The sequence below is a fragment of the Nasonia vitripennis genome, chromosome 4 (genome assembly GCF_009193385.2).
Source record: "Nasonia vitripennis strain AsymCx chromosome 4, Nvit_psr_1.1, whole genome shotgun sequence".
In the NCBI taxonomy this organism is placed as follows: domain Eukaryota; kingdom Metazoa; phylum Arthropoda; class Insecta; order Hymenoptera; family Pteromalidae; genus Nasonia; species Nasonia vitripennis.
In genome coordinates this window covers 20,233,113-20,261,107 of record NC_045760.1, presented here as the reverse complement: position 1 = coordinate 20,261,107, position 27,995 = coordinate 20,233,113, and the positions used below count along the sequence as shown (strand labels likewise).

Here is a 27,995-nt window from a genome sequence, read left to right as displayed (position 1 = left end):
TTTCGAGGAAAAAAATTTTGTGCATACATAGCAGACGTAGGATAAAAAGCATCGGTCTGCGATCAGGAGCTCCTCGGATTTCTTCTGGGCTTTCTCTCCTGTTGTACCTATACCTTCGTCACGTGTTCATTTGTCGTAAGTTTTAACTACTTTCGAGTCAAACTGAAGTTGCCGATCCCAGACGAAAAGGTAAACAAAAAACATCATTTTTTCTCTAAAACAAGCTACTAGACCGCGAGCTATAGCTAGACGCCTTCGGTAATAATATATTATGCAAGAAAAAAACTAGCGGGAAATCAATAGCGTTTATTTTTAGCAGTTTCTTCGTAGCATCCTGTTTTCAAACAGAAAAACATCACGCTGAATTTCGAATGAAAATCTCACTTTTATAGAGCTTTATATAATAGGTTATAATCTCCGACCAGCGATCCTCAAGTATAGCATTTCTCAAGAAACCATCGAAATCTCTTCCGTCAACACGCTCGGTTGTTGGCACACTGAACAGCTGACACGCGAGATAAACCTCTTGGCCAAGCCCGGTTGCGATAGGCTAACGCCGAGCTCCAGAAAGTCTCCCATACGAAAAAAGAAAACGAAGTCGTCGGTGGTTTTTTAGCGGCGCGCTCTGCGCTCGCCTCAACAATCCCGATCCCTCGCGCGAGCGCCAAGAGCCGAGTCGGGCTCAGTTCGCCGCGGCGTGTCGAGCTCGCGTGTACCTATATACGGGGGCATGAGACGGAGGCGACGTCGTTGCTCGCGATTTTTCCTCGAGTTACTCGCCTATGAATCGGACGTTGTTGTGGTGCTTCAGTGAATTCCGATAAGCTTTGTGAGACTGTACAAAATCAGGTACTTGTGAGACGGAGGTAAGGATCGAGGGCTTTTTGATTCGCTTGTGTGGAGATACGCTCTTCTCTTTGTTATTCGAACACGGGGTGTAGCGATTTCGCAGCTTTATCACTCGGTTTGTATTATTTAAAAAATCGGTCGCCCGTTTTTAACCTTCGGAAAGTGGAATGTGTCGAAAATATTTATCACGTGCAACCGAGATATTTCAGATTAGGAATGACAGTACCGGGAGATCCGAGCACGATAAAACAGCTAGGTAGGAATTTTAAACAAACAAGATAGCGACTTTCGTTGATTGCAAGCATACGGCGCGAAATACCCGAACGCGTAAGATTTTTGTCGAAGGGGAACGTTGTTTTCGTACGTTACAGTTTGATCTATGGCTAGGTAATTTGGAGCCCTGCCAGAGGCACGGCGCGATTGTAACATTATTCCGGAATAGTGATTTAACGAACTGTTGCGTTCGCTATGCTTCCACGGCAGAAGGAAACGATAACCCAAAAAAACAAAAAAGAAAAACAAGCTCCCGAGTCGACGCCGAAATTTTTCCAGATCGCGCCGAGCGACGATTTATTTCTGCCGCCATATACACTCCCCATATACACCCGCGCCACGTCTCTCCTCACTCGGCTCTTTTAACGATGCTTTCGTAAACGGAAGCGTCGACGCTCGACTCACTGTACGTTATAGACAGGCGCGAAATAATGCACTCGCCGGCGCGACGCGATACGAAACGTGCGTGCGTGTACGCGATTAAAGCCAAGCAAACGGAACATTGATGCGATCGCATTGTTTGTGTGTAGCGCAATTAAGAGGATGTAATCAAAATTCTTCTCTCTAAGTGGGTCATTTCTGCTCGGAGTGAAATAATAATTTTTAACAACACGCCGCGCAGCGGCCTTGAGGTCTATGAATGAAGTTTATAGAAAGAGTTTAAAAACTTGGAGCCGCGCGACCGGACGTGCGCGTATAGTATATACAGTACTCCGGATTCGTCGTTGATGTGCTAAACTCCGAAAAGGTCAGCGCTGATTTTAATCTACATAGGAAGCGTTTTCCTTGTGATTTCACGCGCGCTTTTCTCCGCGGACAATGCCGGTAAAATTATTCTCCGCTGACTTATCTGCGCGCTCGATAAATATTTACGATCGGGGAAACGTCGCAGTTCGTCGGATGAGCGCGCGCGCGTTCGCGGAAGCAATCTTCTTTTGCGTTCGATGAGAGGCAGCGATACACTCCCACTGTTCGTTCTTGCAGAAGATCCGTGCGAGCGAATCAAAACGATCGGCGTGTATGTGTATATATATATATATATATATAAACTTTGAGCGGGGAAAAAAGAAGAGGCAACATCATGGACGGCGAAAGCAAGTGCGCGAATTCGCGCTGCGCGAAATCGAGCGCTTCGCCGACGACCTCGTCGCCCATCTCGCCGACGTTGAACCTCATGGAGCAGCTGCTCCTGGCCAAGATGGAGAAGCACAGCGTCAACGAGGAGCAGCAGCATCACCCTCACGCTCTCCTGGCCGACGGAGATTCGCGACGCGCTAGGCCCAAAGGTTCGCTGCTGAGGACCGACTCGATGGACAGTCAGACCAGCGCCAGCACCTTCAGTTCCTTGCTGTCCAACGACTCTGGGAGCGGGAGCAATCGGTACTGCCGCTGCGACGACTGTCTGCTGGGAATAGCTGACAAGTACCAGCAGAGCCAGCCCAGTCCTGGACGAAAGAAGGTATAAACGCGCGCATTTTCAACCCCGTATGAGCCCACAAGTATGACGCGATTTCCGAAAGCGATTAGTCTAACTAGCATCCGTAGAATTTGCTTTTGAAGCGACTTGTACGGCGGCTCCTGGCGAATTACTATTCCGCAGCCGTCATTTCTAATTTACCATTTGGGACTACTCTTTGGGAACCTGTATACGGAGTCTTTGGCGCTCGCTCGTACCCCAGTTTCTATGGATGTACTCAATCACGTTCGGCGCTTAAATCACGGTAATTGTCTGCTGGCAAGCTCGCAATCATGGCTTTATTTACGGTTCACCTGAATCCACATCGCAATCGCGATTCAACTGGCCCACCGGTGATCGATCTTCTCCCACCGAAACCATCCCATGAATTAATTGAGAGAAACGTTTCAAACGCCGAATCTTATCTCGAATTAGGCGTGCAAATCAAATTTCCTGGGGCTATGATCCGCGCCTAACAAGACGCGCCTCTGTGTCTGCGTTTTCAGGCGCGCATGCAAAAAAAACTCGAAAAAAGTTTGCTCTCTCGACTTCGTGAGCCGCGAGCCCATTACGGGGCGACGGAACGGCTCCACGGACGTAATCGCCGATCAATCAGCCGCCCGCGATCTACATCTCTCTTTCTTTCTTTCTTTTTGCTCACGCTCTATATTCCGTTGAAGTGACTTGTCTTTAAACCTCGTGATTTTTTTTTCGTGTGTACCACGTGCGTCAGACGGTGAAATCGCTGATCATCGTGGCTAAGTTTAGCTACTCGCTACAGATTTTTAAATATTTGTCATTGTCGATTAAACTCTACGTATCTTTTGACGAATTTTGAAACTCTCGACGGCAAAATGAATCGCCGGACGTGCTCTCGACTCGCCGAAGATTTGCCCCCTCGGCTGTGCGCTATTCGCTGCCCGAGAGCGTTGCTCAATCCCCCTGCATCAATTAGCCGTCGCTCCCGTTTCATTAGTCTGTATGCGCGTGCGTATGAACGTCGCACGTGTCCTTGCTATATGCATACGCTGGACGAGCTCGGTCCCGTCATTCAAATCTCTGCAACTCCTAACGATTTCTGGACGAATTCGAGGCGGAATTTAATTATTAGCATATTCTCCAAATGTAGAGCGATTTCAAGTTTGGAGTCGCCAATTAGAGATCAGGAGCTGATCGAATCAATGATTAAACAGCGTGTATTGCAAATAAGTTGGCTACCGTGTGCAAGGTACGTTCTAAGAATGCTATGAGAATGGCTGTATAAACATAAGAGAATCGGAATACCAGATCGCCATTTTCGATTCAAATTCGCCGCTGAATCGACGAAAGATCCGATTGAATGACCATATTGACTCGAATTCTCAGATCGAAATTAGCATGTGCGTCCGAATGATTTTGCGTAAAACCTGTAAATAAAGTTTTCTTCATTTAGAATTCCAGCGACTTTCACATACAGTTCGTTTTTTTGAACGTCGAACGCAGTGTTCCTCGCGCGATCTGAAATTTAAAAATACTCCCGATCTATAAATTCGCCTTCCCCCGATTTCGTGCAGCGAATGAGCAAAGTCACTTTTTCCACGTGTGAGCTCCTCGGCGGGAAAACAAACGAACCTCGGTTTGCGAACGAAAGAATTTCTGTTATTTATTTCTTGTTTATTCACGCGCGAGTGAGTCAGCGCCCAGCGAGCGATTTCTTTTCGGCGCTTGATACGAAAAAAGTTGACCTACATTTACGACGTTAATGAATTTTGACAGGTGTTTTTTTATCTGTCGAAATCGGTAATAAGGTTCGATCGAATCCTCAATTTTTTAAAGAGATTCTCAAATATGTAACTCGATTAAAATTCGTGGCGAGTGATGTCCGGTGAATCGATTGATGACAAATCTATAGTTATAATAATAGTCGCGATAACAAAAAGGATCGGACCGACCGATTTCTCACAAATGCGCGTATCTAACTCCCTACATATAAATTCTCGGAAATAAAAGAAGGACATATTAACGGACGCTAATTATCCACGCAGCGATGGGAATTCAGGGGGTATAATTAGTTTGATGGCGATGTGTATCGAGCCTCGATCGATTAGCCGGATGATCGAAGCAAATTGTTATTGCGCGAGTCGCAACCGTCTGTCGTGCTCGTTTTTCGACTTTTTTATCTCGTTGCTACTGGGGATCACATTTTTCATCGAGTTCAAGGCGATTTTAACCGTCAGGCTGCTCGATAAATTGTGTTAATTAATGAGGCGTATATATCTCGGAAAGGGTGCTTGGATTCTTTTGTTTTTCATTCGATCGATATGCTCGAGTTGAATTAAACGCGCACTTTTTCACAAGAAGTTCAAGATTTAATTAAATTGAAAATTCATCGATTATAATCACGCTTAGTAATGCACGTCCTTGTATGTCACACGCCATATTAATTTATCCCAAATGGTCCCTAATCGCGCCCTACCACGCGCGATCTCCAGCGAAAAAAGACCAAATAGCTTTGGAACAATCAAAATCAGAAAGCATATAACGATTTTTCCACAGCGCCTCTCCGACCTCGTAATTCACCCCTCAGCAGCACATAAACATCAGCGAACTCGCCAGCAGGTCTTTCTCTCTCCGCGCGGCCGTGTGCAGATACGCTCATTACATACACGCTGCGCGAGCGCGAGCGATTGCCGCGCAACGGCAGCTTTTGCGAAACGAAATTAAAAGGAATTTTTCCATAAGCTGGTGTGTCGGCGCCTCTGGCCAAATGGCCGGATGAAAGAAAAAGAGACGTCGTCCTTATACATACTGCACACATGAAATTCTTTCTGCTCGACTGAAATACGCGGTGTAATATGCGAGAAATGCGAACAGTACACGGCGTGATCGAAAAAAGGGGCAAAGGCATTTGTTTTACCATTTAATCGAAGCTATTAATTGACGTTAATAGCCGTTTTTCTGACTCCATATGTCACGAGTGCAGTGCGCGCCGATGATGAAATTAACTCCGATTTTATGCATTGCAATTCGTTTGAAGTTATATAGGAGAATAGATCTTCTGCCGAGTGCGAGTACATGCTCGATAACACTAACAACGTACTCGTGTTTATCTCGTTAATGCACTCCGTATTATCTACACCGGCTTATCTGCGCACAGCGTCTCTCTAGAGCCACTACTTGCAGCTCGCACAATCTTTTTAAAGCCTCGCGCAGGCACACATCGAGTACCTGAAATCGTTATCGGTCGGTATTGTTACCCACGCGCGGCGCTTATGTGTACTGGTTCGCATGGCTTCGCAGCACCTCCGATACGCGGCGCTCGGCTCGACAGCTCGTTTACCATTTACAAAACAAGAGTCAGCTGACGGCACGACGAGTACGCGCGAGGAAAAATAATCGGAGCGTCGCTTACATACTTATGCGTATAGTCGAAAACAATTTCCGCCGTTTCCGTATAATAATCGCTTCGCCCGATTGTACATTTCACTCGTGCGTACTTTGCAACTTGAATTATTCTGCACACTCACTTCCGTAATCGTAATTCGCATGCACTCGTTTCGATTATCGTGATAACGGCCGCATATAATGCCTATCTCGCAGAATAATTACACAGCACACACGCAGAGCGCGTTATCGGTATGTGGAATCAAAAACATGAAAAAATGAAAAACGTAAACGTGCGAATGACGCAGTCCAGCGTTCGGTGCAATCGGTGAATGAAACTTTAGTAGCCGGGCGGCTGATGCGCATAAATTATATACCCGCGCCGAGAGCACCGCTCGATAAATCACACACCGAGGCTGCGTACAGCCGCGGCAAAAAAGCGCGCGAGCTCCTTATCCGTCGCTCTCGCGCTCCATCATTTGCCGAAACGAGGAAACGACGCGCGAGCGAGCGAGCGAGAAATTATACGTATTGAGCAACAGGCGAGCCGTAATCGGCAAAAGGCTGTATGCGCGAGCGCCGATCGCACTGTGCGGAGACTCGTGCTTGCGGTGTTGTGGAGTGGAGCGATTTTTTTCTTCCCGTTATGTTCTTTTCGTAGAGTTGTTGTCTCTTTGTTTCGGAAGAGCTGACTCGTAGTTATACCCCACCGAGAGTCCATGCGCACTTGTATTTTCGAAATATAAAATAAAAGGTTGATCGTGGAAACGATTTTAATTTTATCGAGCATTTTTCGGCCGCGTGATACCAACAAGCTACGCTGTAGTTGCAGCACAGAATTAAGCACTACGAGCGATGGAAAACGTGGCCTGCAGGCAAATGGAACGGCATTTATATTTATCATAGTGAACGGGAAAAACGGGTCGTGCTTCGCTCAGCGTGGCACGAGCCGAAAAAACACTTTCGGTCGAAAAATCGAGCTTTGGCAGTTTTGAGGGCACTATACACTCACCAGACCAAGTTGCCTGAAAAGCCAAAATTTTCCCATTTACGACGATTTTCACCCTACTTTCAATTGCTCGCAACTTCCGATGTAGGGACGGTCATTCTCGACGATTTAAATTCCAGATCTCGGGCTCTCCAAAAACTTGATCTGGTGTGTGTGTGCTCCAAATTGCCTTAATTGCTGAGGTGTGGTTCCGAGTCGTGCCCGCCTTACACATTGTTTCCCAAAGAATCCCTAACATTTTCGAAATGCTCTCGCCGCCGATATAGACAGACTGCAGAAGCGTCTAATAAAGATTTTTTGAAGATTTTCGAGAAAACAACAGGATGAGGCGAGGATATACCATAACGATGCCAAAACACACTCGTTCGGGAAATCCAATTGCGCGCGCTCCACGTCCTTCTTCTGCACATCCCGAGTTTATTCAAATAAACGTGCACGGTTGTATGTCATGTCGCGAAAACATAATAACAGAGCATAAGATAACACATCGATCTCAAGCTCGATTGAAGCAACTGCGAAAGCTTGTACGACTTTTCATTGAATCGTATCCTCAGAAGCCATGAATCCTCATCGACGTCGCTGACATCCAATAAAACTCAGATATATAGCAGCGGCGCGTGGAACTTTCGTAGACTGCAAAGCCGAGCGCGCAAAATCCGCCTGATAACGATCGAGAAGTATCCGTGTACATGCAATTATATGCGCGGCGAAAAATCAACAGCGGAGCACTAACAAGCCGCTGAGCAGCTCTAAACAGCACGAGTAAACAGAGGAAGCGTTGTGTCTTATCCCGCAATTATCGCCAGTTATCGCCGTTAGGCGTAAGGCTTTTCGGAAAGTTTGCCTCCCTCCGCGCTGTTCCGGGTAGTTTTCCCGAGCGGCCTCCTCCTCTTTGCGTCACGCCTGTCTGCGTTGGAGCTTCGCCCATGTACGTGTGCGTTTTGTGTACTCGGCGAGTCTATGTACCGGACACACGCGAAGGAATATTCCCGCCCGTCGGGGCTTCTCCTTCTTTCTGTTTTCTTCCTCTTTTTTCTCGACGTATTCTTCCGTTCTACGCTCTGCGTGTATGCGTGTGAGCATGGATGAGTCGAAACTGGTGCAAGGAACTTCTGAATTATTCGGACTTGATCCGCGATCTAGATTTACCCGGCGGGAGTGACGCGTGGGAATGCGTTTTTATATATATAACTATTGTATTCCCCGGGCTTCGAGACGTTTTATCAAACGCTCGTTGACCAATATTTGACGTGTCGAAAGAGATCGCAAACAAAACCTTGTATATAAGTTTGATGATAATGAATTTTCGCACAAGGTGGCCCGATTCCGCTCGCATGTACCGTGCCGGTATGGCCTTTTTCGAGAGTCTCGAGCCAAGATTGACGCGCTCGTGAAAGTGCTGGAGAGTATGTCGCGCCGCGGTGAGTTTTATTGCTCCCGAATGATTTGGGCGCCGCGGTGACTTTCCGAAATGCGCCTCATGTCCGACGTGACGATCTGTGAATTCTTGCTTCATCTCCATACGCTCCGGCGCTGATAATGCCTGCACGTGGATTATTTAATTACCCGCATTGCCGCATACATGCCTGTATGTGTTTTTGACTTTGAGACACACATGTCATCCGACGCGAGTTTTCACATTATATCTCATAACATCATAACGAATCGAGTACAAGTGCGAAGTAGTACAAGAGCGGCTGTGCAAATTTTTTTCGAAGAATCTCGTGTTTATAGTTATCACCGTGTAACGAAAACGTATACGATTTTACCACCAAGGAAATCGAGCCGAATCGCACGTACTTAATTTGATGGACGATTTCACGCCGAACGATCCGACTTGTGTAAATGCTTCCACCGGTGGACGTGACTCGGAGATGCTCCCCCTAGAATTGCCCGCGCGCAAACAGCCTTTGAATAATAATATCCAGCAATTATAACCGGGGCTCAATGGCGGTAAACAGGAATTCCTCCACGACTGATGCAACGTCAAGCCCTTACCCGATCCAATGATCGAGTCGTCCATAACGATGTCGCAATCGCCGTCATCGCGTTGACCCGCGCCAGTGAGAATTTCGGTAAATAACAAAACGACATCGTTCTCTGCTCGTGCGTCAGTCCGTTGAAACCGAAGCGAAGCGATTCTCGCATAATATACGCTCCTGATGTGCGTTGATTAGCCGAAAAATAACGAAATTAAAAAGCCATTTGGGCATTCGGCGAATATCGCACACACGACGCGAGGTGTGTTGATGCGACGCGCGAGATATACACTCGATTGCGCTCTCTGACGCACTTTTGTCGCACGGGATGAATAATCGGCTGCACGAGATGAAAAATCAGCGTGAGATTGAGAAATTTCGAGTGACGATGTGCGTTATTTTTAGATTATTAGTTGGCGATTGTTAGCAGGGATCGCTTTTCTCGGAATCGATGTGTCTCGATGTGTGCTCCCGCGCGTAGACAGACTATCGTACACATTTATAAGTCTTCTTCGGCGTCGACGTAAATCATCGAGCCGCGCGCATAAAAACGTCTCTATAATCAGTGAAATAACGATATGGCATTGGTAAAACTGTCCGACTCTGGATTTACAGCGCAAAATCTGTAAATCCGCGATTTCCATAAGCAGAGCCGAAAAAGGCGAGGCAGACGCGAGGCGAAGAACGAGAGCGCGCCTCAGATCCATACGCTCGCGCGCAGACACGTGGGCCTCCGCCGCGACTTCTACGTCAATGCTAATCCACGGCTATTGAGGCGTATGCAAAAGTCACAGTTTATTGCGGGCGTGTGTACTTACCGGCCTATGTAGACGCAACAACGTCTCGCGGGGGCTCGGCGGACATCTTTCGGTTCCTTTTGAGCCGCGCGCGTGTGTATCTATATAATAAGTGTCGAGGACGTTGTCGCACGCTTCGACTGACTTATCTTTCGAATCGAGCTACGCGCGTCATGTGGTTGAGGTGGAATTTGAATTTTTAACGAGCATTGCGGGCCGGAAAGCTAAGTGATCAGTCGTCTATATTGAAATGCAATTAATCGTCGCGCATATCACGAGGAAAATTGAATCATTTTAGGCGGAAAACACCGATGACGCGTCGTTGTTTTTTATTTATTTATTTATTTTTTTTTTTTTTGCCATAAATACGTCGCAGTGTATATATTAACTCGCACCCGTCTCTATCATCATCCGTTTCTTCTTTCCAGCGAAAAGTCCCTCGATCTGTACTATTACAGTCTGCACATGCATTTAAAAAAAAATACACGAACTCAATACTGTTGAGGCCAAATCGATACGCTCTGTATACAAACACGATCTAACGCCCGAGCATCTCGTGACGTCCACTCTTTACATGTATCAACCAGAAGACGGGCCATCCTCGCGCGGGATTACGTCGAGAAGCTCGCGTGCATCGCGCCACCGACGCAAAGCAATGAAACGCCGAGCGGAAGTTACGACAGCAGTAGCAGGAAACGTCGCGCACCTTCGCGCGCATGCAAATGAAAAGGAAAAAAAGCGGAGAGCCGACGATTGAGCTGCGATAAAAGCGCAGCGTGTGTATATAAACAGCCTCGCACTCGGATGGTAGATATACGTGCGCCAGCTGCGCTCTCTGATTATGCACTTATGGCGAGCTTTATTGGTATACTTCGAATCAGTGGCCGATGCCGAGAACGATTCGGTGATGTTGCTATAGTTTGGATCTGGATTATTGCTGTCGCAAGAGACTCGCGGTGGAGGGGAAAATGGAAGAAAAAAGGCGATTATGTAACAGGCGCGTTGTCGATTTTCTCAAACGATTACAAAAGAAGAGCTTTCGAGGAATAGGACTGAATTACATAGGTATACTGTGCTAGTGCTGAATCATGAATTGCGAGAGAAATAACGTAAATTGGATGTCGGATCAGTATCGTTTGCATTATCTCTCTACCTCTAGTTGCATCTGTATGCGCCGTTTTCACGACTCGCTATTTCTGCTTTGTCGTCGCGCTATTGTCGCAGTGATTACCACTTGATTGCGAGAATGAGGCTGTGTACACGTGCAGCTATGCCAATCCTGTGTCGCAGTATATATGTCTACAATATTCTGTCGAAGCGTCACTTCGATTCGGCAAAATCTTCAGCATGAATCTCGAGCGTCGACGAAAAGATTCCTCTAATCTGCTATAATAAGCTCTCGGCCGTCCTCTTATCGGCGCCGATGACGAAAAGAATGAGGAGAAGACAAACTCGCGCGCGCGCGCGCGCGCGTTCAAGAGTCCAAATAAACACTGGCTCTCGATAATCGAGAGACTGTTTAACCGCGATAAGGAGCAACAGCGTCGGCTCTTGCGTTATGTCTCTCTGCGACCGCGTGTAGAGCAGCGATTCTCCATACTTCTTTACCTTACGTAATACGTATCCCGAGAGTCGTAGCTTAAACAAATTTGTACAGGTAATCAGGCCGATCGGAGAGGAAAAATTGTGCGTACTACGTTCGCCTGGCGATTTAACGTCTGAACGAGTATTTAAATGTGAGAATATTTTTGACCTTTGTCGATTGGAGGCGATCGAGAGTGGCCATCCGTCAATGCTGTCTACTTTACTATATTTACAATTCAAAAGTCTCGGAAGAAATAAAAAAAAATGATGATTCGTATCCGCGAAAAGTCCCCCCGCCTCTCTATCGCCTCGAAAGCGGAAGTTCGATCCCGCGAAGCTGAATTTCCGAAAAATCATTTCCGCGCGGCGACTCTCATTACTCAGCGGCATCGGCGCACAATGGGTTTCTTTTATCGCGCGCGCGCTTTCCTATAAACTGGCTCGCCGGTATACGCGCGTGTTACTGTACTATGTTAGTACGCAGACGTTTATTATGAATGACAATGAAGGCGTGAAGCACGTCCTCGGCGCGTATTTGTCATGCACATGTGACGATTGCCGAGTGGCGAAAGTTTACTTTCACGTATACGCTCGTACCGTCGCTGATGATATTTGTCGAATCGTGTCCGCGTCGATACCATCTCGATTGCGTTTTTTCTTTTGTTTTTTCGAAATAAAGTACGTAATATAGCAGTAAAAATAGCTCACCTCGTTCTCCCGCGCAGTTGGAAAAAAAATACAATCGTTAAAACGGCATTAAGAGTTCACCACCTTGAGCGAGCAATAACTCAGTCGATAGTGCTTTATCTGAAAGCCATTAGCGTTGCGATGAATGGTGGCGAAGACGAAATCGATGACGAGCGTCGGCGACCTTTGTCATTTTGCACTTTCCACCGAACGTCAACAAGCTTCTACTTTCTTCCTCGGACGCGGTCTCGGTGATTCATTGCGCGATTACCGAAGACGAGAAAGAAAGAGAACAATCGTTGAGCTGCTTTTTTCGTAAACAAACTTTTTCGAGCGACGAGATTTTTCGGAAGAGAGTGCGCAGCTTCCGGAAAAACGTCGCCAGTCTCTCGAAGCCTATGAATCACTGCAACTCCCCTTATTCATCAATCGAGCGAACGCAATACTTTGTTCGTTTCAAAGCGGACCCTTATTACCTAACGACCATTTGCGATGCAGATAGTCCGACCATTTGAATATCAGCCCATATATCCAGCTGATAAGACTAATGTAACGATCGTAGAAGGCGCGCGGAATATCCGATGAACGGGATTTACATGCAGCTCGCGATGCGTCAGTCGGTTATACCGTATATAAATTGCGTGTATACGCCTTTAGACGAGTGTATAACCTTAGAAAATTGCATAATTACACATGCACACGACAGCTAATGACGTTGCGAAAATCGTGCGCTCGATTCACCTTTTTCCGATTATAAAAATAGACGGCGCATCGCGTTCGCGCGGGGCAAACAGCTTTTTACTTCCAGTTCAATGCTGACATATAGTCTCCGCGACGCCACAATCGTGCGCGCGAAACGCATATCGCCGTATAATGTTCCTCGCGTGCGTTGCCGCGAGTTCGCCTCTTTTATTGTCAGCGCCGAGGCGATTAAAAAATAGCCGATAGGTGTGCAGAAAAATGTCGATAAAAATTTCAAGCCCACCCGATGAGTCAACTCGTTAATAGAAGCAGTGCAAAAAGCGGCTATAACGCACGCTTCGATTTGCCGCTCGCGGTTCACTATTTTCAATTTCTCTGCCGTTTTTTGCCGCTTCAGCGATCAATTACACTGGGCCAAACATGATTCTTCGACGACTCGGAACGAAGAGGAGTTCATTTTTCAAGAGTGCAACTTCGCGACGAAGATGAAAAAAGCGGAACCAGCGTCAGTGTAGATCGTAATCGGAGAACGTCCGCGTGTCACACAGGCAGGGAGACGTGCCGACGACGCCACGGGTCCGGAAAGGAATCCGTAATAGCGTCACTGGATTTCGGCTGCTATATGATATGCCACTGGAATTCCTGATCGGCTCGTCGGTTTCGACTCACTTTCCAAAGGACACCACCGACGTTCGCCTCGTTGCGCGCGAGAAAATATCGAACGTTGCGAGTTATTATTGATTGATCGCATGCGAAAAATGCGCGACAGGAATCCTCGAGCGCCCCGGAATAATTTATTGACGCAGAAGAGAAAATGTGTTTAATCAGCGAGTCTAAATATAACACGCCGATGATGTATACCCGCAGCGGCATCATACACTTTATGCGCGTTCTCCTCTGCTCGAGGAATAAAAGTCGCTTGGCATTGAGTTTGTCAAAGTGCGCTCGAAATTGCGTTCAACGAAGAACCTCGAATTGGGGAATATCCTTCGGAGCTCGCTTCGAAAATTGTTACTGATGGGGTGAACGTAACTAAACGACATCGGCGCCTACTACTCAGCAGTCCTCCCGGCGGCGCAAAGTTCATAAAGTTCATTCCCCGAAGCAGCTTTTACAATGGCCGCAGCTGCGTGTGTATAACGTCTATATCTACGGCAGACACAGCAGCAAGCGCAGTGTCTGCGCACGAAATTTTCAAAGCGACGCGTCGTACGTCAGAGCAAGAGAGAGAGAGAGAGAGAGAGAGAGAGAGAGAGAGAGCGAGCGCCTCCTCCTCTCCTTCCACTTGGCAGCGGTTATCGGCGAATAAAAAAGTGGCACACGCGATCGCCTTTCCATCGCGCGCGCCGCACTCCTCGCGGGTGGAGGCAAAGAGCTCTCGCAGTGAGCGCAGCGCCGAGGACCGCTGCAGTCGACATCTTGTGCGTCTGTGTGTTCGTACTCGTTCCGATTGTGAAGTGTCTTCGCGAGCGCGCAGGAGAGAAAGTGCGAGTTATGCGGAGCGTCGCTTGATCGCACGGAGCGCAGAGAGCCCCACGATGCAGGAGGTAGTCCAGTGCGAGCGCCGGATCCCCCGGATCATCTGCACGAGAGCGTCCTTCTGCGACGACGACCTGGAGCCCGAGTCCAACAACAACAACAACAACAACAACAACCACGCGAGCCACGTCAACAACAACAACAACAACAACAACAACAAAGTCCACCAGAGCCACATGGCCAGGCAAAAGAAGATCGCGAGGAGCCGGGTGAGGAGGAACTCGAGGCGGCTCACGCTCTCGGCCTCCGACTGCAGGAGGTCCTCCTCGTCCTCGAGGAGCCCCTCGCCCATCGTCTGCGCGGCCGAGAAGCGCAGCCAGAGGAGCGCCGACGTCGCCGAGGACGAGGCGGCGAAGAACCTGCTGAACTGCTGCGAGGCCTCCGGCTACAGGCAGTACCTCGAGCTCCTCGACGTGCCCAGCCTCTACTGGAACAACGTCGAGTGGAGCGAGCCCAGCGGCGACGATCTCAGCAGCGAGTGGGACTCAGATCAGAGCTTCAAGTGCGAGAAGATCGACGACGAGGAGATCGAGAACCGACCGGTTGTCAAGGTACACCGCCACGAAAACCCGTTGCGAGCCTGCGCGTGGGATGGAGAATCGCGTCAGCCGCCGACGACTCTCTATAGAATCTACCGTTACGCTTCTTCCCCGAATCTTCTTTCCCGAAAATTTTCGAAAAGCTCGACGAAAACTAACCGTGCCCCCCTCTCTGTTTCTGTTGCAGACGTCCGGCTGGAGAAAACTGCGCAACATCGTGCACTGGACGCCGTTCTTCCAGACGTACAAGAAGCAGCGCTACCCATGGGTGAGTCTCATTGTAACCTAATGCTCTCTCACCTCTCTCTCTCTCGCGCGCGCGCGCGCGAAAGAGATCGTTTCTAAGAAACCGGTACGCTCGTGCCAACAGGTCCAGTTAGCGGGTCACCAGGGCAACTTTCGCGCGGGCCCCATGCCCGGAACTATTCTCAAGAAGCTCTGCCCCCAAGAGGAGGCCTGCTTCCGGCTGCTCATGCACGACGTCCTCAGGCCATACGTGCCGGAGTACAAGGGTGTCCTCGACGTCAGGGAGCTCGAGGTGAGTCTTCGGGTCTTCGAGTCCTCGCATTTCAATCGCCTTCTCCTTGTTTCGCGGATTTATTGGAGATAGTGCCGCGATAGAGATCTATTTTCATCAAAAATTTACTCAGCTCCATTTTCTACTCCAAATAAACGACCTTTCGTTTGGAAAGAAAACAAACAGAGACTCACTGCATTATATCAGAGGCTTTTTCGAGGGAAAACTTTGATGTGACATTGGCGATAAATTCGCAACGATTTCAAATTCAAAATTCAAACGGAACGACGATAAAAATATTCCACCGAACGTGTCTGCGCAGCCGTTCGTACTGCTTACGCGGATTTTTCAAGCGAGATTTCCGTTGCGTTTCCGCAGGACCGAGGCAAAGCCGAACCGAACAACCAGAGCGAGGCCAGCCTGGCGAACAACGATAGCGGCGAGAACGACAGCAAAGGCACGATAGTCGCCTCCTATCTCCAGCTCCAAGACCTCCTCGGCGAGTTCGAGCAGCCCTGCGTCATGGACTGCAAGGTCGGCGTGCGAACCTACCTCGAGACCGAGCTCGCCAAAGCCAAGGAACGACCGAAGGTGAGGCAGCGAGACAAGGGATTCGATGGCTTTAAATTTATTATATAATTACATCGAAATCGACGAGAGCAAAAAACGGCCTGCGTCGATGCAAATGCTGCGATAATCCGTCGTGACGAAACGGGCCAAGATTCAAACAATCGCGCACTGATTATACGAATTTTCCTGCACATGACTGCACAGAATCAGCCTAAACTCATCTTCTGCCAGAATGAACCCTTTAATAAACCGCTCAATGCTAGGCGCTCGATTAAATATTCAACGCTCGTGCGGGCCATCATTAGCCGCGTTTTTCTCTCTCGTCGTGTACTGCGGCCGGCGGAGAAAAATAAGCCTCTGTTTACCTCCGAGTCTGACGAACCGCCGAACGCAGAGGGAAAACCGAGAGCGTCAGCGAGCGGCTTTGAAATTTTCAGCTCCTACTCTTTGCGCAGCTGCGCGCTTTTTCCAGCGAATAATAGAGCTCCCCCATACGAGATTCGCGCAGGCGAATGCTTGTAACGCGATAATGTCTACATTCCTAAAAACTACATATCAATGAAGTCGGTACTTGATCAAACTCATTAATCATTTACGATCGCAAATCCACGATCTATGTTTCAGCTGCGCAAAGACATGTACGAGAAGATGGTGCAGGTGGATCCGAGCGCGCCGAGCGCCGAGGAGCGTCGGTTGCAGGGCGTCACCAAGCCCAGGTACATGGTCTGGCGCGAGACGATATCCAGCACGGCGACTCTCGGCTTCCGCGTCGAGGGCATGAAACTCGCGCGCGGAGGCTCCTCCAAGGACTTCAAGACCACCAGAACGAGGGAGCAGGTTGGTCTCTGCGCTCTTATTTCAAGCGCTATATATGCATGAATTGAAAAATGTGGACGGTTTCGCGGGGAGTGACGAGGAGTCGTTAGAGATTGATTTATGCAAATTAACTCACCCTCCGATTGCTCTCCGCGAAGTTATGTAAAGGTTGAAGCGATCATTCCAATTGTATCAATGCGCCGTGTCGTGTTTTCCGCTAATGCCACTATTGGCTCGAGAGCACGCGGAGAAAAAGTGTCTGTCTCTCCATTTAGATGCTAATGCAGCTTCGATCCATTTTTTCGCTTGCGTGTGACTGAACGCTCGATCGCGATAGAGTCAACACGTCCATTGTCTCACTTGGCTCTTTCTGATGAAGATTATACGAGCAACTTGATGAAAGTTAACTAACGAAACATTGTCGCATTTTCTAGGTAATGGAGGCAGTGCGTCGCTTCGTCGACGGCTACCCGCACGCGATCTCGAAGTACCTTCAACGCCTCAAGGCGATTCGCGCGACCCTCAAGGCATCACCGTTCTTCGCAACTCACGAGGTCGTGGGCTCGTCCCTTCTGTTCGTGCACGACGCCAAAAACGCTGGCGTCTGGATGATCGACTTCGCGAAGACGCTGCCGCTGCCGCAACACCTGCCCCGCATTGCCCACGACGCCGAGTGGCAGGTTGGCAACCACGAGGACGGCTACCTCATTGGTGTCAACAATCTCATTGACATCTTCGAGGAGATCAAGGAGTCCGAAGATGCCTCGTAGTGCGCAGTTTGAAGGAACGAATTATAAACACAGTGTGTCGATCAAGTTTTGTGCAGTTTGAAAAGCCGATGTGTATGGACAGGAGTTAAAGAAGTACCGGTAGATAAATACTCGCGTCGGATTCAAGATTGACTATGTGCGTGTGCGTTTACATTTAAACAATCGATGGTGTGTATTAAATTAATACAGCTGTTGTTGATGAGACTGTTGGCACGAGCCTAGTATTTGGCTAGTATTTGGTTACTGGTAACTTCGTGTTGTGTACAAAAGTAGAAATTCGTTGCAAGTATGCTGAAGATTTCCGAGTTTAATAAATTGTCGAAAGTTTAGCTACTGTTAAAATATTCAAGTGCGATATCGGATCAATACTGACAATGCTTATCAATGATAAGTACTCGACTAGTGCACGAACATGCACATTTATAAAGAGGCTCGATTGAACATTTCAAATTTTAATGTCTCGGAAATATGTTATTATCTAGGCAACAGTTATAAATTAATCGCGTTTAAACCCGAGTTCCGCAGTACGAGAATTATATTTTAGGGTGTGATTGATTTTCTCAAATCTTTCAGTTTTTAGTGCATTGCTTGATGTGAAAGCGCAAATTAATCACCGAGGAAAGAGCTCGAAATCGGGCAAAACTTATTTAACAAAATCAATTGCTCATTTGTACGTTGCTCACAATGAATAGTTTTTAAGAAAGCTACTTTGCTTGCTACCTTTACTATTTAATTTATTCGCAATGGCGTTACAAAAGTATTTCTCGGTGCTCATGTCTGGTATGAATGCGTGTTGCGTAGAGCGCTTATCAAACAAACTTCAATACTTTTTTTCTTCAAACAAAAAAAACATCTTGAAAGACAATAAAGATAGAGCGCGGTTAATATTTTTTAACTATACGAAATATACCAAAGACACGGCAGCATGTTTTTTGTGGCTGCCCAGATAATGAGAGAGAGAGTATAGCTACATTTATTTTTAAATAACTTAGCAGAGGAAATTTTTGTAGGAATAAGAATTTTTAGAATAATTTCAAAATAACGGAAATTACCGAAAGTAACTTTATTTGTGTACTCGAATTAAAAATATTGCAAAAGCCCCTCAAATGCGAGTGCCTTTGTATTTAAATCGTATTTCTCACAGTGTCTATGTACTCGAGAGCATCTGTAAATAGTCGCATACTAGCCTATTAACGTATATCATTCACACTCTCGACGAACTATTATTTAAATCTTTATAGTTAATGAAATTAAAAACAAAATACAAAAGAAATTTCGAATAATAAATAAACATGAAAGAAAATTGGTGCGTTTCAGTTCTGCGGAGCGATATCTTCCTTTTTTTATATGTAATAATAATTGCGTAATTAAATTTTCTATACAAGAAAAGTGTTCGTTTAGTAAGGTAAAATAATTTAATAAAAATAAAAATTTATTTACATACTTTTTATCGAATAAAAACATCAATATTGAATGCAATAAAAGTATTAAAAATTGATTGAAATATAAAAATCATGTTGTTATTAGATCATTTCCCGTTAAATTATACTCTTATAAATCAAATTCTTTAAAGTTTCTTATATCTATATCAACGAAGAATTATCGCGTTTTCTTTGTGATTGGCACATAAATTTTGTATACTTTTAAATTATTTAAGGAATAAAGGCAGTACAACAAAATGTTTTTTGATTATCTTGAAATTAAAAACGAGATAAAAGGCTTTCTAAAATATTGGTACATTTTTCTTAATTGAAACTAGTTTTTATAACTCTTTTATTCATACAGTTGGTTCAGACTGTTAGGGTTCTTGATAATATCAAGATTCCATATACATCCAAAATTGTACCGCGAATGGTCCACACAATCGTTTTTACTTATGCGTTCACTCACTTTTACAACATTGTCTTATCTTCATTAATCACACGTCGACACTGCACGTAATTTAAAAAAAAAACAAAAAATATTTGTGTGGCAGTTCGTCGATTACTACTTAGCACGAGATCCTATGTTATTTACACTGAGAAAATATTTTTTGTCGCTGCTAGCGAAGTATTCTGCGAGGTAACAAAATTTTCGACCAATTGACTTTTTTTCTTTAAGAAACGGAAAAATCAAAAACATGATAAGATTTAAATAAGAACGTGATATCTTTAAAAAAACCCAGCAATGATCCTTATAAATATGACTAAAAACTTGTTATTGATTGCATATAATATATACAGGCTCGTAATTTTTATGGCCCTGGTAAATGTAGATGTCTTTTGTGCTTATACAAATAAAGTTTCATAAATTCAACATAAGAGCCACTTAAATGGTTTATGCGGCGTTAAGTAGTTTTCACCACATGTACTACATATGCAGCATAACGATAAAATTTTACTTATTCAGTACCAAAGAATGAATCAAGGTATCTAGGACTAAATAAAGTCTGAATCTTGACACAAAATTTCGTCGTTCTCAATGGAAAAAATATGCAGAGAATAATATTTTGTGAACGTACATCATTTAAAGGCCAGAATTCTATTTATATATAAATTAAGATAGAATGCCTGTATAAAAATCTATACTAAGTGTATTGTCATTTCCTGCGAAAAATACAATTAATGCAATAATAACTTTACAGTACACACTTCCTTGCTAAATTACACACTTCATTTTTACAATACTTCATAGCTATACTTTTCAATGGAATAAAAACAGATTTGACAAAATATGCTTCTCTGCTTAATATTATTCTCGGCGTTACCCCAAACCAGCAGAACCTTCGCCAGCGGTCAGCTGACAACGAGCAACCTAAACTGTTTTTTCACTGAAGTCTGATATATTCTTTATCACTGAGATCCACCAAATGGACTGTTCCTCGCATTTTGCATTTGTTGCTGTGCAACCTGCTGCTGTGCTCCTTGCTGCTGCTGCTGCGCGGTTAGGTTTGGTTGGCTAGTCTGCGTGATAGTGGTAGGTGCGATAACCCGGGCATACACTGCTGCGCCTGTGGTTTTTAATCCCGCAGGTGTTGGTATAACCTTCAGTCCGTGTAACGTCTTAATATTGAGCAGTTGACTCGGCAATATTATAGGTTGCTGGCCTGACTGACTTGTCCCAGCGGTTTGCTTGCCCAAAACGACGTTTCCGCCTGCACTCACGTTCACGCCGACACTCTTGCCGCCACCGCTGCTAGCCAGAACTATTGGTTTACCTGCTAACTGAGCTGTTACCATCCGCACAGTTTGCTGGCCGGGTGTTTGAGGTTGTGACTGAACAGACTGTTGCGTTTGAGGCGACTGGGAACTCACGATTATTTTTGGTTGACCCGCCGAGCTTTGTGCTTGAGATACCACCTAAAAAATCATTTCGTCATTAACGACAATTTTGTTTGTATTTTAGCATTGCTTGATAATAAGATTTTATTCTGCCATTGATGTTACCTGATATTGTGTTTGTATGACTTTGTTTCCTTGCCTAGCCAATTGGTTGGCATGAGCTGCAGTGGTAGCAATTTTTAGTCCCTTTTGCGCTAACAGACTCTCAACAGAAATAAGCTGGCCTGTGCCAGCGCTTGTAAGCACCTTGGCTAAGACCTTTTGTTGCTGCTGCTGTTGCTGCTGCTGTTGTGGCGACTGCTGAATTTGTACAGCGATAGGTTTACCTCCGATTTGAGCTATTATTCTTTGCATACCCGAGCCCTGTAGTGTCTGCTGCTGCGGAGTCGCTGTGACTACGCGTTGTTGGATCTGAGGTTGGGATTGTTGAGCCTGAGATTGGGACGTAGAGGCCGAGGGCGACTGCTTGATGAAGATGGTCTGACCTTGGAGGCCGTGACCAGTTAGCAACGATTTTATCTGTCCGGAACTCACTGTTTGGGAAAAAATTTAAGTTAAAAACGTAATTGATTTGCAATTACTTGAATTATAAAATATTTCATGACTCTGAAAATTGTCACTAACCCAATTTGATTTGAGAAGCCAACAACGTCTTTCCCGGCATCACATGCTGTTGCTGTGGCTGCTGCTGCTTGAGATTCGAGCTATGCAGAATGCTTTTGCCCGCCTGCGTATTAAGTACCGTCTGCTGAGGCTGCTGCTGTGCTTGAGCCTGGCTCTGAATCATCTTGGTGCCACTTTGGAATATCGTGGCAACGCTTGTCGTCGATGTTGACGAAGCCGGTTGGGCCGACTGTAGTACCGAATGACCAGATAATCGAATCGTCTGTAGACCCGCGGACGTGGAAACTTGAATCTGGTGGTGAGGAAAGTGTTGCTGGTTGGACTGCAACAGACTCTGGGCTCCACCCGATTTGACTACGGTGACTGGCTTGACGTTCATATTAGTGTTGACTTTTTTCGCGGTTGTAGGAGCGGAGAGTGCGTTTACTAGATTTGTCATGGTATTTAATTCTGAAAATTTTAAATCTTGAATGCCTGTTGTAAAAATAATAATACAAATCATTTATAATGATAAAATATTTACCTCTAGTTGCAGTCATGGTAAGTTGTGACTTCGGCTCGAGTATGGTCGAAATCACAGTTACCGGGCACTCCTTGTCGATCATCGTCATCGATTGACCAGCGTTCGTTGCCGTCGAAGCACTGGACATTGCCTGAGCAGTAACACTGTTTGCAGCAGTCGTGGTTGCCATAACGCTGACCAAAGTCGCTGTCGAACTGTTACTCGGTGTAGTGGTTATCGTTGTCGTTACCGCATGAGAAATTGTCGGAAGGCTAGATTGAACCTGTTGCTGAACTTGAACTTGCTGCTGTTGAACGGCAGCTGCTAACTGCTCTGGAGTAGAAATCTTTTGATCGACCACTGTGATAATTTTGTCCTCCAACTTCTTTGGTAGCTCTTTCCTAAAAAGTGAAGAATCGAGTATTTCAGATGTTATTCTTATTGAATAGAAAATTGCTTTTTACAAGAATTATGTTAATAATTTACCTTGTAATAGTTGGAGTAATTTTCTTTTCTTTCTTAGATGTTATTTCTTTCACTATGGTCGTTGTGTTTTGTTCTTTTGCATTCGCGTTTTTCTGAGCACCCGAAGCTTTACTCCTCGACGATCCACTCGAACTTTTCTTATTCTTAGGTACACCTTGTTGTTGCTGATGATACATTTCTGAAATACAAACGCACAAGATTATAGCGTCTCCTAGAATCCTGCGATTAAATCTACACAAATACCAGTATACTAACCGAACTCAGACTCCGATCGAGCCCGATGCAGATACAACCACTCTTTTCTCTTCGGATAGTACCTCACACAGGGATCGTTTTCATAGTGCAGCCTATCCAGAGCTCCAGAAACCACTGAATTCAAATTACCCTCCTTGTCTTTGGTAAAGATTTCCTCCTGTATATACTGGGAATCCTTCAATAAAGTACAAATATCTGCTCTGGTACCCTCTCCATTAGGCAGTCTGGCAGTGGCATCTCTCACCAACGCGAGAATCGTAACAAAGTTCGGTCTGTCCGGGACAAGTAACGAGTGTCCCCTGGCCTTGGTCAACCCCGAGCCTGCATTGTGCTGATAGATTCCTTTGACAGGCCCGACAACGGACGAATATCCATGCATGTGATAGGTGAAGGCTTTGTGCGGCGCGGCGTATCGCATACGCTCCTGTCTACGAAACTCCTCGCGCTCCTCAGCCGTCGACGGTCTCACTTTCCAGTCTGTTGGGCAAAGGGCCTTCGGAGGCTCCCACTCGGGCTGAGAACTCACAGGTACGGCGACAGCGTCGTTGGCGAGCAGATTGCCATCCGTCGTGACTATGGCGGTATCTGACGATGTAGGAATTCCATCCAAACTGTTTATGTTTAATAATGTTGTTTGATGCTGTGATTGCTGCTGGATTTGATGATGCGTCTGCTGGGACTGCTGTTGCTGCTGGTGTTTGATAGAGACAGTAGGAGCGGATGTTAGTGGTTTTGGTGGAACTAAAGAGTCTCTGTAAAAAAATTTGTATTACTTTAATATCATTCCACTTTATCATTGAAGGAAATGCTAAATAAAGTGTCCTCACTTGTAAAGTAAGAATTTCGTGCACAGCACAGATAATCTCGAATCAGAATCTCTTCCAGCGCCAATCCAGGCATAAACTCCTTTTCCTTTATTCTCCAGATATGGTACAAGCTCTTGATCTCCGTCTAGTAACTGATCCCGAGGATAAACTAACTCTCCTGCGAGAAATCCCAAGGCCGTTGGTACCAGAGCCGGCCACGATGGTACCAATGCATACCAGTCATTCAGCGGAGATATTGGATTATCCTGCCACATCAATACGGCGTCCTTCATCTCCTGTCGATTCATACGATACTCACCCTTGGATAAGAAGGCGTCTCTTATCAGGGAAAAAAAGCACGTGTGAGTCTCCTGCATAAGTTCATCACCGTTCATCACGATGTCATCAACTATCGAATCTCCTATGTCCTTATCAGGTATCGTAATGACGTTTCCGTCTTCGCATCTAGAGGGAGAAAAATGAAAATTTTTCGTAATTTTTTATTTTATATTGGTATTAGTTTTGCTGAATTGAAAAATTTTACTCACTTGACGTCTGCGAGAATGTCGATGCCATCATCGAGCTGAATCGGTAGCTGCATCATATCAATACTATCAAGATCCAATTCTTCCTTCTTATCGATTTCCTCCTCTACTTCGACGGGTATCGATACGGCTACCGGAATCTCTTCATTGACCGCGATGTTACTATTTTCGATCTTAACTTCAGACTCGTAATCCATTTGCTCCACTTCCTCTTTGATATCCATTGAGCGTAAAGGCGACGGCATCTCATTTTGCATGGGCTCGGGTTCTCTGTAAAAAAATGTTAATGAATCTAGGCGACATAGCAACTTGCACAGGAAACTAAAAAATAAACACGCACTCATCCATTATCGTCGGAGGCAACTGAGCAGCTGGCGGTTCGATCTCGTACTTCTGCTCCATGCTCTCGAGAGGTTCATCTTTAATCACATCAGTAGCCAGTAAACACTCCGGTGGTTTCTGATCTGGCTGTTCAATCACACTGTGTTTGAGGTCGTCGGTGCTGTGGAGAGAATAGTCGCCGCTGGTATGGCTGTTGGTATCGCTCTCCAGCTTCACCGGCGTTGTGCTCATTCGTACCGAGATTGGTGGCTGTTGAAGAAGTTGATGCTGCAGTTGTTGCATCTGTTGTATTTGGTGTAGTTGCTGTTGGTGCTGTTGGAAAAGTTGTTGCTGCTGTTGCAGTGGCTCAACTTTTATACGTTTTTTACTTGCGGGTACACGAGGGGAAAGAGAAAGTTTGTGCTTCTGGCCGAGCTGGGCGCGTTGCATTAGGTCCGATAGAGCTATTCCTTGTGTATTGAGTTCTGGATGAGTCTGCAATTAAAATATTGTATATAAAGTAAAACTAAAGAATATAAATTTTCATTAACGGTAACTCATAGCACATGCGATTGTTTGACTCAATATTAACATGGCTATAGTATAAGTCCTTTATGATTAATATGATAAGTGTACTAACATCTTTTCGCGCTCTTCTCCTTTTGTGCGCAATAAGCATTTCTCTATACGACTCTTCGCTTGGTTCTGGCCTTAAAGGAGGCGACGCAAAACTCGTGCTTATTCCCAAGTTTCCACATTCTGTTCCTACTCTTCGCAGCGTCGAGTAGACAGGCCTTATAGCGTCGTCTTCGGGACTAAAATCAATTAATAATCAATTTTACGACTCGTTATATGAACACGATAAAAATAATTTTAACACATACATTAATTCATTTAAGAATTACCTTAAATGCATGGCTCTTGTAGGCATCATCATTTGTTGCTGTTGCTGTTGTTGCTGTTGTGCCACTAGGGCAGCCCGCTTCTTTCGTTTTTGCTGCTGCTGCTGTAACAACTGCAGCTGCTGCTGTAGTTTACCTCCCGTACTGGCCTGCGCTGGGGTCATCAAACAACTACTACTTCCATCTTCATCGTCAGACGAGTCCGAATCAGCCATTCCCAAACTCATTCCCACCTCGGCATTAATCGCACTGATCTCTTCAGCGAAACGCAGCTGCGTTCGTTCCTCTACTTGAGCTGGTTTCGGTTTACGCCACTGCAATTTTGGCGTAGGTCGAAGCGACGGCTGACTAAAGCCCTGTTTATAAGCGTTGGATAAAAGATTCTCCCGGGATTTCAAAAGTTGACCCGCAAGCTCGTATGTCCGTTTACGCTCATCAAACAAGTATTTTCGTTTTTGGGCCTTTTTGACCAGAGTTCGCATTCGTTTTATATCCGGCCTAAAGTGACCCGCAGAGAGGTGCTTATGAAAGTCATCCAGGGGCGTAACACCAAATCTGGAATAGAAAAAGTTTTAATATAAAATTAATAAAAGTTTTAAAATTAAAATATATGATGTTACTCAAATGCAAATATTATAAAAATTTAAAGAAGCAAACCTGTGAGTTTCTCTAGAGAAAAGCATATCCAAAGTTTTGTCTAACTCTGCTTCAATATTGCAGTCTTTTGGAAATGTTGGCAAGTAACTGTACAACGACTCTTTCTGACTTTCACTTAAACATTCCTCCCAAAATCTTGGGTAGTCAAGCATTTCCTTAAAAATAGACGCATGCTCGCATAAATCTTGAGGCAGTTTAACTTTTGATCCACCAGCAACACACGTTTCCCACCTCTAAAATGTCAATTGTTGATTTATATTGGCCCAGGAGATTTATCTAACTAATTTTTACTCCATATATAACTTTTCCCGATGTAAATAGTACTTGCCTCTTCTGGATGCTCTATTGTTTCATTTTCCTCCTCGTCTTCTTCCACAGAACTGTGACTCTCTGAACTACTTGTAGCCTGTTCATCTGCACTTTCCTCACCACTATCTGTGGTAGTATTAGTAGTACTACTATTTGTGCTACTTTCTGTACCAGAACCTTGGGATAGTTCTTCATCTTCATCCTCCTCAGCTCCCGAATCACCATTCACGGAACATTCATCAATCTAAAAGTAATTTGTGTAAGTTACAAGAATTATGTAACAGTATATGCGCAACAAGAACTTAATAAGAATACAATTAATATAGGCATTCAAATGTATCAATGATTACATTTATCCATGGACACCTTTTTATACAAATAAATCTTATCTTTGACTACAATGCAATCAGATTTTTTACATTTAAAAAATTAATGGGTAAACGAAAGGCGCTTGAAAAGATTCATATAACTAAACTTGAGTAAATAAACAATAACACTTAGAACAAGAATCACCTCAAAGTGTGTGATACCTCAATTAATGAAATTAATGTATGGATTTCCTTGAAATTAGTGAAATTCTGAATATATACGAATGTTACAACATAACCAAAACACGAAACACTCTAAACAACATTAATATATGTAAGTTTTATAAATATGTTCTTCTCTTCATATTTATAGCAGGCAATCAAGAAAAATAAATAAATTAATAAACAAAAAAGTGTAAATCACTTGTTTTGCGACAATGTAAACACTCTCATTCGCACTTTTAAAACCCGCTCATCCTATAGCAATCTCCAGCCAGGGAACTATTTTCAACCCTCAAAATCCACAAAATCCATGATCTGCCCACCTTGGAATATTCAAAAAACTACTTGTATAGTACAAAACACTCTACAAAAAGCACTAGCTATCAAAAAATCACAGAAATAACGCTTGCTATCCTAACCTCCATGGCTTCAATTTGTTCCTCCTATCCTTTGGGAAAACTGAGACTTCTGCACCTCCCGGTGCACAGTTAAACTGAACAACCAGCAAAACTACGTGTTCTCTTCTCCCCGATCAGCCCGAAAACAACAGCCGACCGCAGGAAAACTACTCCGGCAGTTTATCGATCGTGTTATTACATTAGGTAATCTCGGAGCAGACTGTCAGGCTGATGCGAGCGATCGACGACGAGGACGGGGTCGAGTCGCTGAGTAGGTTGTCCCGCTCCCTGAATGCCACTGGCCCGTTCCTCATGGCATCTGCGGATACTTCCGCACCAGACGCTCAGAAATCAATTACTCAGGCACTGCTGAATCACCGTAATATGCACACTGCAGCACATACACAAATGTGGTCCGCCGACAACGCTCGGATCGCGCGCGATTATTTATAGTGGCCTGTTGGAGGCTTGCAGGTTGGAGCTGCGTGATCTTGTGTGTGTGTGTGTGTGTGTGTGTGTGTGTGTGTCTATATATATATATATATATATATATATATATATATATATATATATATATATATATATATATATATATATATATATATATATATATATATATATATATATATATATATATATATATAATATATATATATATATATATATATATATATATATATATATATATATATATATATATATATATATATATATATATATATATATATATATATATATATATATATATATATATATATATATATATATATACATCGCTATATATGTATATATATTATAACTATATGTTAAACCTATAAAGTAGTTTAAGTATTATACATATGCAGATATATGTCTGTTCTTGTTCTTTTGCAGATTTTTTAGCGTCTTTG

The 27,995-nt window shown here is 44.8% G+C and overlaps 2 protein-coding genes across 6 annotated transcripts; one reads left to right on the top strand and one right to left on the bottom strand.

Moving 5' to 3' along the window:
* The first annotated feature begins 643 nt into the window (after positions 1-643).
* LOC100120589 (inositol-trisphosphate 3-kinase B) lies at positions 644-19,447 on the top strand. 5 transcript variants are annotated; one of them, XM_032599154.1, is made up of 7 exons: positions 644-866; positions 2,107-2,581; positions 14,965-15,045; positions 15,148-15,315; positions 15,673-15,885; positions 16,489-16,701; positions 17,115-19,447. In XM_032599154.1, exons 2-7 carry the CDS (start codon positions 2,204-2,206, stop codon positions 17,448-17,450), a joined length of 1,389 nt encoding a protein of 462 aa, XP_032455045.1. In that variant the 5' UTR covers positions 644-866; positions 2,107-2,203; the 3' UTR covers positions 17,451-19,447. The 5 variants fall into 5 exon arrangements, with proteins under 5 accessions (XP_032455045.1, XP_031785445.1, XP_016844039.1 ...); XM_031929585.1 differs by having other exon boundaries at positions 672-849; positions 2,179-2,581; positions 17,115-18,885; XM_016988550.2 differs by having other exon boundaries at positions 672-866; positions 2,179-2,581; positions 17,115-18,885.
* Positions 19,196-27,572, bottom strand: LOC100120562 (nuclear factor related to kappa-B-binding protein). Its single transcript, XM_003427295.5, has 14 exons — positions 27,127-27,572; positions 26,197-26,421; positions 25,869-26,101; positions 25,215-25,766; positions 24,950-25,124; positions 24,329-24,804; positions 23,992-24,258; positions 23,465-23,908; positions 22,638-23,389; positions 22,383-22,560; positions 21,918-22,297; positions 21,395-21,844; positions 20,876-21,303; positions 19,196-20,788 (listed from the first exon to the last, which is right to left on the bottom strand). Exons 1-14 carry the CDS (start codon positions 27,130-27,132, stop codon positions 20,282-20,284), a joined length of 5,073 nt encoding a protein of 1,690 aa, XP_003427343.1. The 5' UTR covers positions 27,133-27,572; the 3' UTR covers positions 19,196-20,281.
* Between the last annotated feature and the right edge of the window lie 423 nt (positions 27,573-27,995).

What these genes read in the sequence shown, in the direction of transcription:
- LOC100120589 (XM_016988549.3), top strand. Translation starts at nt 14,238, where the DNA reads ATGCAGGAGGTAGTCCAGTGCGAGCGCCGGATCCCCCGGATCATCTGC. An exon ending in TCGACGTCAGGGAGCTCGAG is followed by an intron (nt 15,316 to 15,672) that starts GTGAGTCTTCGG and finishes GCGTTTCCGCAG; the next exon opens with GACCGAGGCAAAGCCGAACC. An exon ending in AAGCCAAGGAACGACCGAAG is followed by an intron (nt 15,886 to 16,488) that starts GTGAGGCAGCGA and finishes TCTATGTTTCAG; the next exon opens with CTGCGCAAAGACATGTACGA.
- LOC100120562 (XM_003427295.5), bottom strand. An exon ending in CAATAGAGCATCCAGAAGAG is followed by an intron (nt 26,102 to 26,196) that starts GCAAGTACTATT and finishes TTGACATTTTAG; the next exon opens with AGGTGGGAAACGTGTGTTGC. An exon ending in ACAAGAGCCATGCATTTAAG is followed by an intron (nt 25,125 to 25,214) that starts GTAATTCTTAAA and finishes AATTGATTTTAG; the next exon opens with TCCCGAAGACGACGCTATAA.